Raw genomic sequence first — 22360 nt, 5'->3', positions numbered from 1 at the left:
CTATAAGCTTTAGATAGATTTCCATGTCTAACTATGTTTTACTGACAAGTCCGACATCAAATGTATTGATCAGTACATATAGCTTTGGATTCATACTATCATTTTATGATAGCATATCAATAGGGAGAAAACAGCATAAAAATGTCCAACACTTACACTTTACAGCAACTATAGAATATACAGGAACCACGCTCGGAACCGTTTAAAATGTGCATTTTACATTTATTTTATGTTTTTACGGCCAAAAAGGGTCCCCATTTTTATTGAATAGTCCATTCAATTCAAATGTTATTATAGGATTAAACGCCTTTCATAAGGAATTAATTGGTGTGTATAGCGGACAAATTCACCCAAAACAAATAGTGTAGTCAAATTATGTTCGTCGTGTGTCTTTTCGGTCATTAACTGCAGCAACATTCGGATATTCTCTGACCGATTCATACAGAAGCGCCCCCATACGGAATAAAAAATAAGCGCCATTTCGAAAAACGTGAGGTAATAATAATTATTTGTTTGGGTTTACCATTTTCTTTTCATTTCTTCAGTTAATATCTTATACGTAATATGGTTTCATTTTAACTGTTAGGTATCAACAGCCATTAACTGATTAATTTAAAACCTGTTCAATGAGGAATATGACAAAGAAATTATACCATTGACGGGTGTTAGACCCTGGCCTATTGCTTTTCAACGATGTAAATGTAGAAGTATACACTTTATGTTAGTCCGAGATTACTCTAACGTTCAACGACTCTTTTGCAAGACAAACTGGCCCGTGGTACGTCAGAGCTCGTCCCATATCAAAAAGTGGATATTTGCCCGTCCAAAAATGGATGCGCCGCTTTGTTTCTTCTGAACCAACTGACGGTCGTGGATCCATATAAATCGGGCCTCAATTTGTTCATTTTCTTTATCTCTTCATTTATGTAAGCTTATCCTACCTTTCATCCTTTGTTTTCCCATATTTATAGTTTTCACTGACACCCCCTCCCCCCAATTGTTTTGTGACCGCCTCTAAAATGATTGTAAAACCCAAAACCCTGGGGAGGGGACTGGCAAATATCCACTTTTTGAAATGGGTCAAGTTCTGACTTCTCACACCACCATCTTGTCTGGCAAAACAGCATTTTAACATCTGGCTAAATTTATGTAGATACATGTAGAACGATGTGGTATGAGTGCCTATGAGACAACTCTCCATCCAAATAACAATTTATAAAAGTAAACCATTATAGGTCAATGTTCAGCCTTCAATACAGAGCCTTGGCACACACTGAACAACAAGCTATAAAGGGCCCAAAAATTACTAGTGTAAAACCATTTAAAAGGGGAAACCAAAGGTCTTATCTATATAAAAACTGAGAAACACGTATAAATTACATAAACAAACGACAACTATTGCATGTTAGATTCCTGACTCCTAACAGGTGCAAACAATGTACATGTATCAATGCTATCTGTATGTAAAATAGGGGCGAAAGATACCAGAGGGATAGTCAAACTCATAAATCGAAAATAAACTGACAACGCCATGGTTAAAATTGAAAAAGACAAACAGGCAACAAAATAGTACACATGACACAACATAGTCCAAATAATAATGACGTCTTGAAAGGCTATTATATTTTTTTTCTTTGACGTCTTACATTGACGTCATAATGCTGAACTCATATTTTCAGTTGGACTTTGAGAGGGAATTTACTGCTTTATTAAAATGTTTAGCTGATTTCTCCTCAAGATGATGCATTTTAGGAGTTTAAAATAGATTTTTGAACCAAACTGTTAAATTTGACTGACCTGAATTTCCGGATAATGTAAAACAAAGGTTCTAGAAATTCAGGTTTGTCAATTTTACCGAGTTTGGTGCAAAAATTATGTTATAATCTCCTAAAAAGAAATCAAATAAACGTTTTATAAAAAGCAGTAGACTTGTTCCCGCCTCGGATGGAATTGTTACTTATTTTATTATTACTGTAGGGATTAATTGGAAATATTTTGCACAAGCAAACGCATAAAAAGTAAGAATTTTCATTTTGTATCCTTCAATGTGAATTTTTTGGCTAAATTGGATCTTAAAGTTGAGAAAAAATATACACTCTCAAAGTCCAACTGAAAATGGTGGCTTCAGAATAATGGCAGCGATGTAAGGCATCAAAGAAAAAAATATAATAGCTTTTCAAGCCGTCATAATTATTTGGACTAGACACAACATAGAAATCTTTAGATTAGGCAACTAGTGATGGTGACGTAAAATTTACAAAGGGATGATTTCAACTTCACCATTTAAAATGAATAAACTGTCTCAGAAAAAATAATATTTAAATCATCACTCTTATGCTCTATCATAGCAGGGCTGCCAAATCTCATTTATTTAGTGCGAGACTCCCACATTTTCCTGTTTATTTGACGGCATTTTCCTTGTATTGATTGTTATTTTATCTTTACAATTTTGACCAATTTCGCCCCTTTGCCTCATGGAAAGTTGGCAGAACTGTCACAAGTGCAGTCAGATGACTTTTTACAGTCAATGACTGTCGCAATCATGTACATATGCCAAGAGGGGAATTAAAAAAAAGTATGATACATGTAAATTATTTTTGATATTGTCTGTGTGCTTACTTACATGTATGCCATTATTATGGGCTGATTTGCAAATTTACATGCATTCTAATATGAAATTATGTATCTGAGTTCCAAAAGAAATGTATTTATTAACAGTGTTGTAAAACAGGTATGCATCATTATCAGTCAGTTAAGAGATGGGTGAAAGCAGAGTTTTTGTGACTTCATGACATTAACAAAATGTGTATGCTTACTTAACAATTCAGTGGATGTGCCACATTGAATCAAAGAAACAATGATAATTTGTTAGATTGTACCACCTACAGTGCATGTATATATACATGTAGTACACTGTCCATCAAAACAGCCCTTCAAAATAAAAGGCTCTGCTCTCTTTCTAGTGTAGAAAAATGTAGCACTGTTACTTTCATTTTCCTGCTGCTGGGGTATACATTCAAGGCAGTAAAGGGGGAGGTAATGTACAACCAGACAGCAGAGTGGGGGTTTATTAGATAGGTATATTTATTTAATATGAGGTACATGTAGGTACTACATTTTTACACCATGTTTATTTGTACATCTGGGTACTAGGGATAACCAATTTTTGTATGTCCAGGGACTCACTATTTTTCATCATTACTTTTCAAACTTTTGTATTTCTGAACTGATCATTACTTCTCTAACAAACAAAAATAGGTTTTCTTTGATTTTGGTAAGGCTTAAATTAAAATATTGTTTGTTTGCCCTTTACCGACCGACCCTATCAATTCGTTCCGCCTGAAAATCTTTTATTTGTATTTACCAGCAAGATTTTATTTTATTTTTTCGTTCCTACCAAAAATCTTATATTTGTATTTCCCGCTCAAAACTTTTTTACTGTTTATCTTTACGTATAAGGTCCAGTCCGTTTGGTATCACCTGAGCGTTTGACATGAACACTTGCATTTGAAGTTTCAAAGCATTTGTTTGAAATCGATGTTGAACACTTTCTGAAATCATGATATGAAGTACGTTACTCTGTACCTTTAAACTTAAAGAGCAGGGTTCATTTACAAAAAAGTTCGTTTGATACAAAAGTATTTACGTGTGTACAAACTAATTTGTAAACGGACGTTGTATTCTATGTAGGGATGGCCTTTTGTGATCCGCATATCAGAATGATTATGTTAACGATGCCGCTAAATTATTTATATCTGACATGAACCAAAAGTGACAAAACCCTGTAAAGTGGAGAATATCTGGCAGTAAAATCGCCAAGTTTTCCATACAGATCATTTATAAATGTGATGCAAAATACGTGACAATTGAGTTTTAAGTCTTATATCATTTTTATTGGAAAAAAAGGCACACACGAAATTTGTAACACTCTAGGGACTTTTTCTACTAGTAATTTATGTCTGCCCGGACATTATCTTACCAGTACAAAGTTATCTCTTATATATTTTTTTTTCAAAACTAAAAGTCCCAGCGGAAAACTTATTTGCAAAAACAAACGGACAAAAAAATGACATTATGCAGATTTTGTATCTATAAAATAAAATATTTTACCTACCTGCCTACCCATGACCATGATGACAAATAATATACCGAGCCAAGTTATTTTTTTGGGGAAAAAAATAAAATATTTTACCTACCTACCTACCCTGTTTCAAAACATAGGGTCGGAAAAGGGCAAACAAACAATATTTTAATTTAGGCCTAACCATTCAAAAATGTCAGAATCATCAGAAAAACAATCTCAAATTTTAAATAAACTGGAGTCTCCGTTTGAGGTCAGATACAGTTCCCTAAAAAACTTAAAAGAGCCTATGCACGCATTATAACAAATTTGGATTTATGTGCATTGTAATTGTGATTAATTTAATGACTAATCGTAATTTACAGATAGGATGGAAGTTACAGATAGTAATTTACAGTCATTGGCAGGTTATTTAGAACAGACATTGTCACCTGATGCAAGTGTCAGAAAAGCAGGTAACTTTACGCTAAATGAAGCTTACATTGTAGATATTCTTGTATGTTAATTTGTCCTTCTTAAAAGGTGTGTAATAATGTAAATGTTACAAACATTCTGTGAGGCCCATCAGCCACTATCATCACTCAGTGTTCTCCACAGGGCCTTTTAGTATCATAGTAATGTGAGGCTATAATCTTAAATGTGATGCTATCTGAAGTGGTTTTCGAATAGATTTTGTTACGGACCAGTAGAAATTTGTCGATAAAATCACTGATTGCATCACGTTCTCGGTTTTTTTATAAAAATTACACACCAAATTAATAACACGGTACTTGGGGGGTACTAAGTATTACAACTGACCAAGTAAATTGATATTTTGGGTGGGCGTCCTTCTCAACAAAACATATTGTGGAAATTTTTGGAAGGAGTTAAACCACTGAACAACAAGATAAAATAATTGACATTCAAAAGGAATATCAAAATAAAGTTTATAAAACTGACAAAAAGAAACGTAAATATAAGAAAATCCTTGGAAAAAGATCGTGAATGGTTAAATTATATAGTCGATCGCAATGTAATGAATTGTATAACATCTGAAACATTTGCAGTGACACCCCTATTTAAGAAATGTATTTTTGTTATGGGATCGTAGATTCTGTACTTGCTCATGAACAATCACAACAGCACAAAATCTATTGGAATAAAGGAGATGAAAGCACTAGAGGAAAATAAAAGTAAACATCTATTATTTATTTTAAACTTTTTAGTGTTTGTCAAATGAATGTCATTTTTTTTTAGGACCAGTAGATTTGAAGCTGGACCAATACATTTTCAGTCCACTGGTCTGGCCGGCTAGTACACAAAAAAAGCTTAAATTCGACCCCTGATGTGATGCTATAATTTTATTAACAAGATGGTATTTCAATTTCACCTGTTGACCAGGATGCTAAATGAAATATCTGGGGAGAACACTTTGCCAGACTATAAGGCCACTTTTTTATTATTAGTTGGTTTACGGGATTCTTCTTAAAAATGGAAGGATAGGAGGTAGAAAAAAAAATAAATAATAATAATGAAAAAATATAGGGTAGGAGGTCCAGTGTTCTAGGATTTTTTTGGCACCTTAACTTACCACGGGTAAGATCAATAAAAAAATTACTTACCCACATCTAAAAGTTAAATCCGCCGTCCGCTGCGGCGAGCTAAAGCTCGCCGCCCTTATGGCCGGGGGTCTGGGGGCCGCTCAAGGCCCCCAGAAGCTCTGGGGTAAATGATGCAAAATCCTGCATTCTAGCCATTTCCTGGCACCTTTTTCATGCTTCAGAAAGTACCCTTTTTTGTGATGTCAAATGATGTTTTGTATGAAGCAATGATGACTAAAGTGTATTGAAAAGTATTTGAAATATATGGCTTAATTGTAACTATATACCTATACCACCAGAAAAGTACATTGAACTATAACAGTACTTCACTGACTTTCATACCAATAATCCACTGTAAAAAAAAATAAGGGACTTACATGCAACTCTTTTTAAAAATCAGACATGCTCTTTATAAAATACTGAATATTTTTCAGGCTGATTCACTGAACATTAATGATTAAGGATAAGTCATTTGTTGCACATAGATTTTAAATTTAAAAACTTTTATGACATGCTTTAAATTATATGTTGTGAAGTTTGTCTGAACAAAGCTGGATTCGGATACGATTGAATTTTGTACAAAATTTAAAAAAAAACGATTTCTTACTAAATTTGACAAATATGTTATAGTTATTACTATGTCATTTATTAAGAGCTATAATAAATGCAACTGTAAGTTTATTTTCTTCCGATGACAAGAAAAAAAATCGTTTATGTCCCGATTTAAGCACCAGTTATCAATCCGGATTTTCCGATTTTACCGACACCGTGACCGACTTTTAGAATGATAGAAGAATGTGGTCTCTTTTGCGCTTGATTACACCTAGTAAACGAGTGCTTGAATAAAAGCGCCGATAGACATCGACAAAATCTTCGATCTTTTATCAAAGTTTTTTCTCATGATTTAATAAAAATAAAAAGCAGATATGGGAAAATTGAAGAGGACCGGGAAATTTCAAGAGTTTTTCGGCTTCCCCGAACTTGAAAATTGACTTACCACCGGGTGACAAAGGCTAAAAAATGACTTACCCGTTGTCCTAATCCACTTACCCCGGGTAACGGGTAATGGGAATCCTAAAACACTGAAGGTCGAAAAAAAATTAAAAGTAAAAATTGGAATTAATACTGTTTTTTTTTTTTACCAAAAATAGAGAGAAACAAACAATGACATTACTCTATATAATAGTATTATACTAACCATATATGCAGATCGTTTCATAATTTGGTATTAATTCTTGCTGTTAAAGTGTTTTATTTTAAATTAAATGTACATATATGTGTTACAAGGGGTCCAATGTAAATGTAGATTGATGAAAGCAGATTTATATATATATGTCCCTGATGAAAGGGAAGTGTCTTTTCCAATTGCATTTCTCTTTGTTCTGTGTATTTATTTATCAAATTTAGATCAGGGAGTGACAAAATTCCTCATAACACAATACAATCTTATTAAGGAAGTACCAAATGCGCTCTGCATGTCTCTGCCTTCATATGTGGTACATGAAAACATGTCCTTATTAGGCTTTTTATGCTATTTTACACTGCTAAGTATTAGCTTATATCTCGAAGTGTCCTGTGATTGTCCGTTTTTATAAATGTCGAAGTGATTTTTATTGTCAGGCATTCTATGACAGTAATTATACATGTTCTGATTTTGTGTTGGTCTCTTGTTCACCATATCCCATCTCTGTTCCATTAAATCTTAATGGGTACCGTCGGATGGTATTTAGGTATTTATATAATAAGGCCAATTAATCAGACACCCATCCAAGGCAGCAAGTGAAAAGATCCTTCCCCTTTAGTGACGTCTGGCAAGGCTATTTAAAAACAAATCTGGGATGCAAGGAAGCCTTGCCAGATGTCATAATTATTAGGACTATTACCATATATGTGTAATGGAACTAAAACAGCCCCTTTCGACGGGTTTCAGACTTTCTGATCAACACTTGAACCAAAGTTGACACTCCGTCAACCTCACTGACTGTCTGAAACCAAAGGAGTTTGAAATCCTATCAATAAAGGGTAAAAATAGACCAAAGTCGACTATCACAGTAGAGAAACTCCTGTGCTGAAACAGGGGTTCAAATTAGCGGTGGTCCGACCTTTTAAAGTGGGTCTAAGCGTGATGCGGGATTGCCGATTTTTTGTAAGCGTCACATGTGAAAGTCAAATTATTGTGGCGTGAAAACGGGAAATGAGGTCTTGTGGGACCCGGGAAATGACAAAAAAATGAGAATTGCTTACGTACATAGTGTAAGCGGGATACAGGAATCTTACAAAACAGTAAGTAGGATCCGGGATTGGAACCCCCCTATGAGACCCCCTTTAAACCAAAATTCCCAAACGATCTCAAAAATAATTTTCATTTTTATTATTCATGACTGGGATGTTCATTTTGTTCAACGGCTAGATTTACACCGAAAATCTCCAACAATTAATGTGTAAATATAAGTAAGTATTTGTAAAATCGTATCTGGTCCTCCATTTTCAACTGGTTCCTTTTCAACGCATTAGATCATGATGAAACGTTGACTGAACAGGGAACCGCCTTTCAACTGGTTCCTTTTTACCACATTAGATCATGATGAAACGTTGACTGAACAGGGAACCGCACAGGATTTTCGAATCCACTCCGAGGGTATTCCGACTGGAAGAAGAAAGACCGATCTTTTTATCATGTTTTTATTTTTATTTGTACTTCTTCAAACAGAAAAGGGTCGGCGGAATTAAAAAAAATCTTCAAAATCGTTTTTATTTTTATTTTAAAATCGTGAAAAACAGGGTCGGCGGATCCGTAAACCAACAAATAAAAAAAAAGTGGCCTAAAGTACAAATCTATATGGGCTTTCTTTTTTATAAACGGTATATTGTATTCTACCTCTGCTCCTAAATGAAGGGGTATACTGGTTTAAGTCCATTGATGTCCGTCATTTATCCCCTGAATTTTTACACACTTTTTTTTCATGAGTATAGAAGTAAGCATCAAATGAGAGTGCTATACGGTGTGATTTATTTTCAAGTTACAATCATATATAATCTTGATTCTAAATTTTATTCTCCTATTTTTCAGCTGAAAAGTTTTTAGAATCTGTTGAAGGAAGCCAAAATTACCCTGTGTTGTTGCTTACTCTATTAGACAAAGATGGTGTTCCAGTTCATCTCAGGGTCAGCTCAGCTGTCACGTTTAAAAATTACACAAAAAGATGCTGGAGGGTGGTAAGTTGTTAAATACATCTGCAAAAGATGTGCTGGAGTGTAGCTTCTTGAGAAATAATTCATGGCAGTAGTAAATATGGTTTTGTTTAACCATGGTTTGGGCATTTATATTTGATTATTTCACCTGAGTGATTTTAGTAAGTAAAAACTTTGATGCTTCATACCTTGTTTATAGAAGCCTTGTGTATGTTTTGGAAGTTTCCATCTGACCATTGTGCTTGACCACACATTGACTGCCTAGAAAAAATCAACCTATAGTTGTCATGAAATTCTCACCTATAAGTAATAAAATAATACTGTTTGGTCTATGAAATCCCTTCAAGGTCTCTATGTCCATCAGGTGAAACCAGGTTCACCTGGCATAATCCCCATCTTATTTATCAATTATCAAAAAAGTGTTTGATTACAAAATGCAGAAACAAAGGGAAATAATATGTTTTCAGTGTTCCTGAAGATTGTAGGGTTGTTGGGTGATGATTTATTTAGTCACAATTCTGAAATATCATTGTGATTTCACTGAGTTCTGGTATAATACATACCTCTTTCAGGAACGTTTTCACTTTGTCAATGATCAAATCGGCTATATTGGTCTGTAAAATTTTGAGTTACAGGCTATCAAAAAGTTTGTCTGTCTTAAAATTTTTGATTTGGCAGATAGAATTGTTGTATGACATCAAATGAGACAACTATCAATAAAAACCAAAGGATAAAGTTTTGAAAGCCTTTTTTTTACTAGGAAATACTTTGTTATTAGTTTTTTCTTATATAACTGTCCAACCTTTCATTTTGCTGTGTGTACAGATATTCCTACTGTGTTGCCATTTAAATTTCATCCTGACTACAGTAGACACATACCTCTCAGTGTGGTCAGTTTATGTCATCACCACAATTATAAATCAATAATGTTTCAGTGATATTGTTTGCCTTAAATTACAGGAGAATAAAGGCTTTTTCCCCTGGAGAAGAATCCCAATTTGAAAAAAAAATGGCTTAAAATTATTCCCAAACAGAAAATTTTAACTTTTTTCCCAAAACAATACAGTATCAGTATAGTAATTGTGTATGAATACAAACTGAAAAACACTCATTTAAACATTTTTCATGCCTAAAATGACTATATGTGCAGATTGGAGGGTCTATTTATGTATCATCAATGAAAATAAGTGTTTACCTCTTGAAATCTTGAAAGGGGGTCTGCAAATTGAAGTTCCAGTCAAATTCATGATTTATTATAAATTTCCCAATTTGATCAAAATGACGCATATTTTCCCAATAAAAAGGGGTAGAGGTAGTTTAGAAAAAAGCCAACAATATCACTGTGTTTTGTCACCTGTGTGGGCTGTCTTAGTTTTTAACAGGTAAATGTATGTATAGATATATCGTATGAAAACCTGTTGGTAAGTGTTATAAGTCCTAGATATATTCATCCTGTGAGAACTTTTATTATGTGTCGGTGTTTTATTTTTATCCAGAAAGTATGATGATGTCATTATTTTCGATTTATCATTTTATTCAATAAACACCACATGCACAGCTTATCACTTAGAGGGGGTTTTCATATTTGTTATCAATTTATCAGATTATCGCATTGTTCTTCAGAATCAGAATATATTGAGAGATGTGTTTTTTAGTAAAAAATTTAATGTAAAAGTTTTTAAGTTAATAGAGAAATCAGAAGATATGGTATGATTGCCAGTGTTACAAATTTTACCATTGATGAAATGACATAGATGTAATCAACTTAAAGTACTATGCAATGTAGGTTACAGCCTACAACAATGAGCAAAACCAAAACTGTACAGTAAGCTGTCAAAGGCTCCAACTTGACAAAATGTAAAAACATTTTCAAACAATAAACAATTTATGCAACAACAAAAAAATAAAAATTTCAAAAACAATGACCTGAATCATGTGAATCATAGGCTCCTGATGGCCAGAGTCCTGACCTGGGAATTAAAGAATATGGTGGATTGAAACATGTTTTTTTGGGATTAAACCATCCATGTAACTAAACAGTGGTGTAAAAAAAGTTGGAAATTGCCTAACTAGACATTGATATGAAGCACAAAAAATCAGTCACAAAATACTTATCTAAGAGTACTCCCATATGCTAGAAAAAAACAAAGGCTATGACAATTGACATATATGGTCTATTTGGTATTTCAGATGTTTTAGATTTATGTAAAAAAGAAGATGTGGTATGATTGCCATTTTGATAACTCTCCACAAAACACAAAAATGAACAACTAGTGTCACCGTACAGCCTTCAATGTGTCTAGATAGATATTGAATAAGTTTGAAAAACATAATATCAACATTGCAATCTTTTGAGGACCAAAAAACACACTTGTGACAAGTAAACCACTTAAAAAAAATGTTATTTTGGGAAGATCTGGTCATTTAAATTTATTTTTTCAGACAGAAGATGAAGGTGATAAAATTCATAGAAATGATAGGACTACCATCAAACAAAGAATAGTTGGTTTGATGTTAAAAAGTCCTGATCAGATACAAAAGCAGGTAAGTCTATTCCTCCATTCTAGTGTTACTAGAAACTATTTCTCAAGCTGTCAAGTATATCTACAATTTGCACATGTCATGGAGAACTGAACTTTTTTTTCCATGATTGTCACCAAGATTATGATTTTGAAATGTAACAGTTAACAGTGCATTTGAACTGTACTCATTCATAAACAATAACAAATGTATTTAAAGGTCTCAAAAAAAATTTGAAGTTGGTAGCTTATTTGTCAAAAGTATACAAAACATTTCTCATAAATACATTTTTTAAAGCAGAACTATTCTATTTATGTTAACCAATTTTCTGCAATGTCAAATGAAATTATACAATTATTTTCAAATCTGAGTTTAAAATGGCCACTTGCAAGAAATTTGGCTGACATTAATGGCTTATACTGTAAAACTGATTAGAAGGGAATTTTGTTTTATTTTACAGCTTAGTGATGCAATAAGTATTATTGGAAGGGAAGATTTTCCAGACAAATGGCCAGACTTGTTGCAAGAAATGGTCACAAAATTCCAAACTGGAGACTTTCATGTTATAAATGGAATTCTAATTACAGCTCATTCCTTATTTAAAAGGTAAATAAAAGTGTGTTAGAGTAAGGCAATCAATAGGTTTTGGGGAAATTTATTTTTTACAAAATTGAACACACAATAAAAATACAAAAACAAACATTAAATTTTAGAAAATCAGCAAATAAGTTTTACTGTACTTGACATCCACCCATAGTTGAAATTTAAGTGCCATCCTTGGACTAAGTATTTTTCAATGAAGCAGCCAAAAGTGAAACCTTATTCAGATTTTAAAATTAAAGAACAAAAAGTTATGTGGACATACAAAGCTTTTAATGAATTGTTTACACATCATAATTATGTATTAACATTATTTTCTATTGTCCTTATAAGAATAAACAAGGATAATGTTGTAAAATTGCTTGGACAACATTTTACTTTTACATTACAGATACAGACATGAGTTTAAATCTCAGCAGTTATGGGCAGAAATCAAGTTTGTATTGGATAATTTTGCTCAGCCTTTCACAGAATTATTTAATGTAAGTATTTTATGCTTGCATAATGTTGTTCAGCAACTTTAAGAACTGTTATTTGCAAAGGAAAAAATCAGAATGTAATCTGTAGAGTTTAATTTCATGAAACATTTTCTTCTAATCAGTTTGAGGAAATTTAACAATTTATATGGAATGAGATGACTTACATAAACAAAATTATTAACTTATAAATGTGTTCAGGGTTCTCACTATTAAGGCGTATCCATGAGTCCTGGACTTTTGAAAATCTGGCGAGTCAAAAGATGCCTCAAGATTGAAAAAAATTCTACAAACTGTACACGCATATCATAATTTTATAGCAAAACTTTAGAAGTATTCTGAATCCAATGTCATTTCACTGCTCTATTAAGTCATACAGACTAAAAAAATAAATTATATTTCAATAAAATATCTTCTTTATGTTGGACTCACCATGGCCAAAATTGACTTGTCCCTGGACTCGCCTTCAAAAATCCTTAGTGTCACAGGAAGTAGGCACTGAAGAATATATATTCTACCTGTATTTATTAACCACTTATCCTAACTGAGTGTACATGCAGGTTTCTTTTACTACCTTTATTTTATATTATATTTTGTAGGCAACAATGGAATTGGCAAAGACACATGCAGAAGATCCAGTTGCTTTAAAAGTCATCTTCAGTTCTATAGTGCTAATTTGTAAAATATTTTATAGTCTAAATTTTCAGGTTAGTAATTACACAATGTTTATATCACACTAAATATAATGCCCATCTTGAATATACTGTACATGTAGAGTCATTGCAAGGTCTGCATGTCCCTCAGACAGGCTTCATCTGACCTTCAACACAGATCAACATTAAGTTTTAGTATTAATGCCATTTCTCTGATACTATAAGCAATAAGTGGTCACATTCATTTTTCAGGTACAATAAGCAATTGGTGTATGCAGAATATGTATCTGGTGGGTTTCACCAAGGGCTCAGGTGACTTGGGCGAAGAAGTCGCCTTCCTGGCCGTCACTTCGCTTTCCCCGACCCCCAAAAGCGAAAACAAGTCGCCCTGTTCTTGACGATACTTGCTTTCAGTCGCTTCGGTCATCGGACATTTTCAATTTTTACCAAGTTGATGAAACATCAATTTTTTATTGATAATTAAAGAAATTCAGACATAAACGATTCATTATCTTTAGAAAAGAGGTGGAAGCATTGTCTTCGCAGTGTGTAGCAGGTTATTTGATAAAAATACAACTTTTTATCACTTCATGCATTTCCGCAAGTTCTGGTGCTTGTTATTCAAAAACGTACATCAACCTAAATTTCGGCGGCAAAATAATTTTGTTACTTCATTTAACCATGATAAAAGTTGCATCCAGTAAATGTTTAATCCATTTATTGCATTAAAACGTCATGTTCCTTCCAAATAACTTGTCAAGCATCGTTTATTTTTGTAAAATTTTCTTGCATTCGTCCGCCATTGACCGATTTCTAAACTACGGATCTGAAACGGACAAGCTGTGACCGAAATCCGTACTTTTACAATATTTACTACTGACACATGGATGGAACAGCTGACAGAAGAATATTGATCCCAAAGGGAAAAAATTACGCATTCCACACGCATTAAGAGACTTTTGGTTACATCTAATTGATTGGTGTATATAAATCCCTATATATTTTTTATGGATTGTTTCAAACTATTGATTAAAGTTGCTTAACTCGGAGACTATTATACTAATATCAATATATTATGGCCCAGCTTAATATCTTTTATATTTTTTTTATGAGAAACACCGAATTTTAAACACAAGATAATTTTTAATTAAATTGTAATTGATATACATGTGGTATATTATAATTTCTTTACATTTTTTAAAATAAAATTATTTTTTTTAGTGCTAGATATTTAGTTTGTAGTTTCTCACAAGAACCTTAGTAAAACATAAACAACTATTAATTTCAAATGTTACTTAATTGTAATTTTTTTACTCAGATATGAATTGAACAATATAAAAAGAACATTATTTACATATGGCCCTTTATACTATTATAAAATCCAAACATTGTAGCGCACAGCGCGAATGAGCACTTCTCTTTCAAATCTCACCACTTCTCCCTATCAGTTTCAAAAAGAGAAGTCACTTCTCCCTATAATTCTGAAGTAGTGTGAGCCCTGTCATCGACTTTTATCTCATTCGATCATTGATAATGATTCTAGCATACTTGTACTAAGACTTTGTTATAAATGATTGACAACATACAAATGTATAACCAGGAAAGCAGGAAAGATATCTCAGTATGTACACTCTATTTCTTCAATTTTTTTATTTTTTTTATTTTCTTAAAAAAAATATCTATCTTCTTGATGATCATTTACACTATTACCTGATAACATAATCCGATAAGGCTGAGATAAGTGTGGCTCAGGTAAAACTAATTATCAGTTATTGCGTAACACTGACTGACCTATCAGCAGTGATCAGGAACTTGACAATTTAAAAAAAAATATTTAGTCAGTGGAACACAAACCCAATGAAACAAGACCTTAACATTTTAAAAATGATCTGTTTTCTTCGTTATTGTATCATGAACTCAAAAAAGTCACATATCAAGCACAATGTTCAACCAATTCATACTTTACTACAATAACCATATTTTATTTGCTGATTACAGGATTTACCAGAATATTTTGAAGATAACATGGGCATCTGGATGAACCATTTCTTAACATTACTCAGTGCAGATAATAAAATATTAAGGACACAGGTAAATACTATAAACATAACATCTTATATGAAAAAGATATTCTGCTGTAGAGGATTAGAAAAGAAGATAGACATGATAGATGGCTTCTTAACACAACCTTTGTAGTGTTTTTCAGCTTTTTAACTCACCTGGCCAGAAGGGCCAAGTGAGCTTTTCTCATCATTTGGCCTCCCTCTTCGGTGTAAACTTTTTACATTTTGAACTTCTTCTAGAGAACCACTGAATGGAACGAAACCAAACATAGCATGAATGTTCCTTATGAGGTGCTGACCAAGTGTTGTTACTTTGTAGCTGATCCATCATCCAAGATGGCCGCCAGTGGGGGACTTAGTTCAACTTAGGACCCCATGGGAAATACATACAAATAAATGTCTTCTTTAAGAGAACCACTGAATGGAAAGAAACCAAACATAGCATGAATGTTCCTTATGAGGTGCTGACCAAGTGTTGTTACTTTGTAGCCCTTCCATTATCAAAGATGGCTGCCAGCGGGGGACTTAGTTTAACATAGGACCCTAAGGGAAATACATACAAATGTCTTCTTTAAGAGAACTACTGAATAAAATGAAACCAAACATAACAATATTAAAAACATCATTATAAGTATCTGTTACAATTTTTTACATTTTTTATTATTATATCAAAGTCCCAAGTAGAATCAGGTGAGCGACACAGGCTCTTGGGAGCCTCTAGTTCAAGGAAAGTAAGGATTTTGCAAACAAATCAATATTGAAAGATAAAATGCATTATCCTTAAAGTACAAAGTTTTTCGACTTTAAGAATTTAATGAATGGATTAATTTGATAACATTTACAATTTTCAGTTTTAGCATAAGTATTACAATAATTGCAATTTGCACAATGGTTGCTCAAATAGATCTGCATATTTTCTGATAATATTTAATTGAGTAAAAAGTACTTTTCAGTCTTGTTTAATTTGAATAAGGTGTTTATTTTAATGTAATATATAAAACAGAAACTCAACAACACAAGTTAACTCAAATATGTGATATATTGATTCTATTTTATATTGACCTGAATATATTTCTTACAGGATGAAGAAGAGGCTGGCCTTTTAGAACAAGTCAAATCCCAAATTTGTGATAATGTAGCATTATATGCCCAGAAATATGATGAAGAATTCTCACCACAGTTGCCAAGCTTTGTGACAGCAATATGGAATCTCTTGACATCTACAGGACAGCAAGTTAAATATGATATGGTAGGCTTCAGTTTTTATAAATGATTCATATACCTTAACTTAACTAGAAGGCATTTGCCAAATCACTGGCATGTACATTGGATTTCAATAATTCACATTGTCAGCTGATATTTAGTGAGTGATTGCTTAAGGAAATAAGTTCAATCAGTTTTATCAAATGCAACTTTAATATGACAAACTATATATTGTCAACCAATATAATCACAGTTTATCTACTTTTTACGCATACATGTTAGTACACAAAATTGGCTGGTGTGCATTACGTCCATCTTATTTAAACGACCAGGTAAATGTAGTTTTTATGCCCCACCTACGATAGTAGAGGGGCATTATGTTTTCTGGTCTGTGCGTCCGTTCGTCTGTCCGTCCGTTCGTCCGTCTGTCCGTTCGTCCGTCTGTCCCGCTTCAGGTTAAAGTTTTTGGTCAAGGTAGTTTTTGATGAAGTTGAAGTCCAATCAACTTCAAACTTAGTACACATGTTCCCTATGATATGATCTTTCTAATTTTAATGCCAAATTAGAGTTTTTATCCCAATGTCACGGTCCACTGAACATAGAAAATGAAAGTGCGAGTGGGGCATTCGTGTACTGAGGACACATTCTTGTTGATAGTAAAACTGAAGTCAAATAGTTCAATGAATAACAAATTGTTATATAGGCTTGTATTCATACTTTGGCAAAACCCAGATAATGGAAGTTTTCCTCAATCCACAGTAAATGATAATGTTAATTGACTAATGTTCTAAGTTCACTGTGTATATATTTATTCAGCTAGTCAGTAATGCCATCCAGTTCTTAGCATCAGTGGCAGAAAGGCCATCATATAAAAGTTTGTTTGAAGATCCAAGTACACTAGCCAGTATTTGTGAAAAAGTTATTGTTCCAAACATGCAGTTCAGAGGTAGGTTTCTGATACCTAAGTGTTTTGACAATAAACACACAAAGCTTAGTTTTACCATTTTGGTTATAAATCAAGATGAGTATCAAAATTTAGAGTGACTGAATAGAAATGATCCTTAGATGTATCCATTTCTATTCAACTTGTTAATTTAAATATTTATTAATAGCTATTGAAAGTAGAATTGCTTCTACTACATACAAAAATTCAGTATTTTGTGTTATTTTAAATGGAAGTTTTAATTTGATTAGTTATTAGATTTTAACTATTGTCAGGTTAATTGACTATTTGTTTCGACATAGAAATTATGCTATTTGATAAATTACATCAATAATTAATGGAAAATGTGACTTATTGTTTAGATGCAGATGAAGAGCTATTTGAAGATAATCCAGACGAATATATTAGAAGGGATATAGAGGGTTCTGGTATGTTTATGTACAATGACATTGATGACAACACATGCATACAAGTTTTATTTGCTTCTTAGTTTAAGTTTAATAGGTGAATCATGAGTACATAATCTATTGTTACTGCTCAGACATCCTTTTGTGACCCGTTCTATGATTGATAGCCACTATTGCTCCTTATTTGTGTCTTAAAATAGTAAGTTAACAATGGTAATACTTGCAAAAAAAAAAAACTATTTTTTACACCCTCTGCCTCATGTATATATATACTGTAAATATCATAATTTAAGTAGCGATGTTAGAAATGTGATTCCTGTGATCTTTGGTGTACAGACAACATGAAGTGATGGGAAAGCCCTAATAGAAGAATTTAACATTTGTGCCATTCCTTATACATTTCTCATATCGCAATGTTTATGTTATTATGTTCAATGGCATCATTTAAGAAGATTGACCTCAGGTCAACTGACTTTACTAGTTAAATTAATAAAAAAAGAATAATAAATTTATATATATAACAATGAATTTAATGCTGGATGTAAAAGGCAAAACAGCTAAAAAGGTCAATTAAATGTAAACCCATAAGTAATATATTTTATTAATAAGAATGGTATATATGTGAAAAACAAAAATTCCCAAGTTTTGAAAGCTGGAATTTTATTTTTCTTTTGACATCTCATTTTCCCACTTGTAGGATAACCTATTAGTAAGTGTTATTAAATGCATTACACTTTCAAATTGGTATTGTCTAATTCTGTTTTTTTTCTGTTACAGATGTTGATACAAGAAGACGATCAGCTTGTGATTTAGTACAAGCTCTAAGTAAATCATTTGAAGGACCTGTAATACAGAATTTTTCACAATATGTAGCAGGACTTCTTGAGGTATTTTGATTTAAAGGACCAGGTTAACTTTTGTTCAAATATATTCTTGAATTTTATGTCCCATTTATGGGCATTATGTTTTCTGGTCTGCGTCCCTCTGTTCGTTCATCTGTCTGTCTCATTTCAGGTTAAAGATTTTGGTCAAGGTAGTTTTTGATGAAAGTTGAAATCCAATCAACGTGAAACTTAGTACACATGTTCCCTATGACATGGTCTTTCTAATTTTAAAGTCGAATTAGAGATTTTACCCCATTTTCACATTCCACTGATCACATTCTTGTTAGATTTGAAAAATAAAATATTTTAAATTTCCAAAATTTGATTATTTAATGAATCTGTTCCATAAAGGCTTACTGCTTAGTAAAACAAATATTTTTCATGATAATCCATTATGAGCTCTAGTCAGCACTTTGTTTTTAAATATCAAAAGAGAATGATTGAGTTCATTCTTCAGACCTGAAAGCAATTGTGCTGAAGTTCGTAGACATGAATAAGGGTACTTTATTTCAAATAGTATGTACAATTTGATTTTAATGCATTGAGTACTGTAATCCAACACAGCCTAATGCATCCATGAAAATCAATCCTTTAATGGTTTAACTTCTTACACTGTATGTTAAGTTTTTACATGTGCAAAAATGACTTTTCAATTGTCTGAACGTAATTATTTTTAATCAATACTAATACTGTTGTATATATTTCAGGAGTATGGAAAAAACCCTTCCAGCTGGAAATCAAAAGATGTAGCTTATTACTTAGTAACATCCTTAGCAGCTAAAGGTCAAACACAAAAAGTAAATTAAATAGTTATTTATTGTTCAAAATCCACTTAAACATGTTAATAGTGAAATTAATGCAAAAATTAGTAGAATGAATTTTACAATATGGCAGCCTCATTTAAAGTTTTTATATTGATTTATTTCAAAAATGGAAGTTGTTAAAAATTCTCAATAATGAATCCACACCTTATTGCTGATGCTTCAGTCTTTATTTCTTGTTTTGTTTCAGCTGTAAAAAAAAACAAAACCGGCAGACATTAGAACATGGTAGAAGTGACCTTATGGAAGAGTTGATTAATATCTAACTCAACCAATTTGTTCCTGTCCAGAACATGCATGAAATATTTGCCATTATATGTTAAGCAACCAACAATAAACCAATATAACTCAATCAATTTCTTTGTATGTTTAAGATCTTTTTGACAGCTACTCTGGACAGATGACAATGAGCACACCTGATATTGTGTTATATACTCTTCTTATTTCATGTGTTTACCTTGATGCACTAACTTCTTATACCTAGAACTAATTGTAATGTATTTGTACATCTTTATAGAAAGAAAAAAAGAGTAAACTACATCCTTCAGACAACAAAGTGAATGAGAATATCTATGACTGGCACTCCGGCTTCCTCCACAAATAAAAATTGGCTGCCACAAAATAGCACAAAAGCTGTGCATAAAAAGTGGCGTTAAAAACACAAAAATAAAAGTATAAAAAAAATCTGTAATGACTGCCAGTTGAAAGAATGCAATCCATTTTAATTAATTGATTACCAGATGCTTACAAAGAATAGAATCATTAGAAAACAGCTTGTGGTGTTGAACTTTGCATTGCTAATTGTAAACATTTTTAAACCAACTGTATATAACTTTTACCACTATTTTAGTAAGTGATTTTTGTTAACATACTTGATTTGTACACATTGTTTACAACATTTCCTGTTTACTCTACAGCATGGTATTACAACAGCCAGTAGTTTGGTTAATACAGCTGATTTCTTCACCACACAAGTTGTACCTGACCTTCAGGCAGCAGATGGTTAGTACAACATTATAGTTAATGTTTGTCAATTAGTTTTTCAAAGCTCAGTGTTATCAAGTTTTCGGTTGATAACATTAAACTGCTCTAGGACTATTCCAGGCAGATTAACACAATGGGCCAAGTGAACTTTTTTCATCACTTGGCATCTGGCGTCCATTGGTTTCGTCGTACATTCACTTTTTAAAAAATCTTCCCTGAAACTACAAGGCCAAATTTAACAAAACTTAGCAACAATCATCAGTAGAGTATCTAGTTTGAAAAATGTGTCTGAAGACCCTGCCTGCCTACCAAGATGGCGACATGGCTAAAAATAAAATGTAGGCGTAAAATGCAGTTTTTGGCTCATATCTCTGAAACTAAAGCATTTAGAGCAAATCTGACAGGTGAAACAATGTTAGCTGTCATGAAAGGAGTAGGTTTGGTAAGGACCGATTTTGGCCTCAAATTTCAGGTTCATCTGACGAAAGATTTTGACCACTTTTTAAACACTTAAGTGTCTATTTTATTTGAATTAATTAGTGTATGTGAACAGGGTTGGCAAAGTATTACCCCCCCCCCCGGGTTTTACTGGGTGGGAAAACCCGGGTATTCCTGGGCTGGGCAATACTCCCAGAAATGGGTAATACTGGGCAATATTGGGCAATATGATTTTTTAAGCTTATTTCAACAATAAATAGTAAAGACTTGTTGTAGTTTCATAATATTATAGCTAAATATATACATTTTATACAGATTACCATTGAGAGTCATTTCTAGAAGATAAAAAATTCAATTTCATTCTCTTCTCTACATAAATTTCATGTAGGCAAAATACAAGATTTGCACATTTTAGGATTCCTTGTTAATTTCCAAGCATTGTTTCAATAATCTAAACATTTTATTGCAGTGTTTATGTGGATTGTAAATTAAATTGCTATATATGCTATCATGATTGCTAAATAAACACCCTACAGGGTCTTGTCATTAACTCTTATAGAAATGAAAAGGCTGATTCTTGTTATATAAACATATCTATGTTCAAATCTGAATAATTACTTATCAATTAGTTATGTACATTTGTACATATTATAAATTATTTCAAAGTAATTTTTATTACATGTAATTGGTAAATTCTTTATGTTAGCTATATATAGTTGAAAACAAAAATCTCAGAGTTGTTAGAATAATTCTTTCTCAAATGTATAGTATACTCTTACAAGTACATTTGTACATGTATGTCTTATAGGACTCTCAAACAAGTAAACGTACATGTAGTTATAAATAAAAATAGGTTTATGTATATCTTAAATGTATTGCATTTGTGTTTGATAAATGAATCCTCTTTAAAATTCAGGCCAGTATTCTATATTACCAGTATTACCCAGTAAAACCCAGGTTTTCCCAGTATTTCCCACTGGGCTTGGCAATACTTATAAAACCCGGGTTTTTGCCAACCCTGTATGTGAAAGATTTTAACAGATTTAGTCATTAAAAACGATCCGATTCCAGCTCAAATATGAAAAATCTACCTAATATGCCGAAAAATGTCACTTTTCAGATGGTTTTTGGTAAAAATGAAAGTGGCCGCATCCGTGTTCATCCTCAACCTTTATATATGTTATGTATTATCATAAAATACAACTTACATTTCAATATTAAGGATGAACACGAATGCGGCCACTTTCGTTTTACACGAAAACCGTCTAAAATTTAACTAAAATGCTAGAATTATGAGGATTTCAGTAATTTAGCATGACTTAATGGTGCTAGTACCGGATATATGTGCATTGTATTGTCAAAAACAGCCCATATTTATGTAGCAGAAGCATTCTACTGTCCAATAAATAACTAAAAGTTTACATTTTAACAATTTTGTAAAACTGCTATATTTTGGGGCCAAAAAGGGGTCTTACTGAACCTACTCCTTTTCAGATAAATCAGGTAATATGTACA

General features: G+C 32.5%; 1 protein-coding gene across 1 annotated transcript in view; it reads left to right on the top strand.

Moving 5' to 3' along the window:
- Positions 1 to 418: 418 nt before the first annotated feature.
- LOC143083433 (exportin-2-like) overlaps positions 419 to 22360 on the top strand; it is a 46458-nt gene continuing 24516 nt past the window's right edge. Inside the window, exons 1-14 of the mRNA XM_076259690.1 lie at positions 419 to 495; positions 4447 to 4536; positions 8732 to 8877; positions 11296 to 11397; positions 11834 to 11979; positions 12365 to 12455; positions 13049 to 13156; positions 15101 to 15193; positions 16247 to 16414; positions 17185 to 17314; positions 17674 to 17739; positions 18496 to 18605; positions 19310 to 19399; positions 20341 to 20425. Of these exons, the coding sequence (XP_076115805.1) occupies positions 4452 to 4536; positions 8732 to 8877; positions 11296 to 11397; positions 11834 to 11979; positions 12365 to 12455; positions 13049 to 13156; positions 15101 to 15193; positions 16247 to 16414; positions 17185 to 17314; positions 17674 to 17739; positions 18496 to 18605; positions 19310 to 19399; positions 20341 to 20425 (1420 nt within the window). The 5' untranslated portion in view covers positions 419 to 495; positions 4447 to 4451. The remainder of the gene's footprint in view (positions 496 to 4446; positions 4537 to 8731; positions 8878 to 11295; positions 11398 to 11833; positions 11980 to 12364; positions 12456 to 13048; positions 13157 to 15100; positions 15194 to 16246; positions 16415 to 17184; positions 17315 to 17673; positions 17740 to 18495; positions 18606 to 19309; positions 19400 to 20340; positions 20426 to 22360) is intronic.

The sequence above is a fragment of the Mytilus galloprovincialis genome, chromosome 1 (assembly GCF_965363235.1).
Source record: "Mytilus galloprovincialis chromosome 1, xbMytGall1.hap1.1, whole genome shotgun sequence".
Classification (NCBI taxonomy): Eukaryota; Metazoa; Mollusca; class Bivalvia; order Mytilida; family Mytilidae; genus Mytilus; species Mytilus galloprovincialis.
Note: the sequence above shows the minus strand (reverse complement) of the source record. Positions and strands in the feature narration are given on the sequence as shown.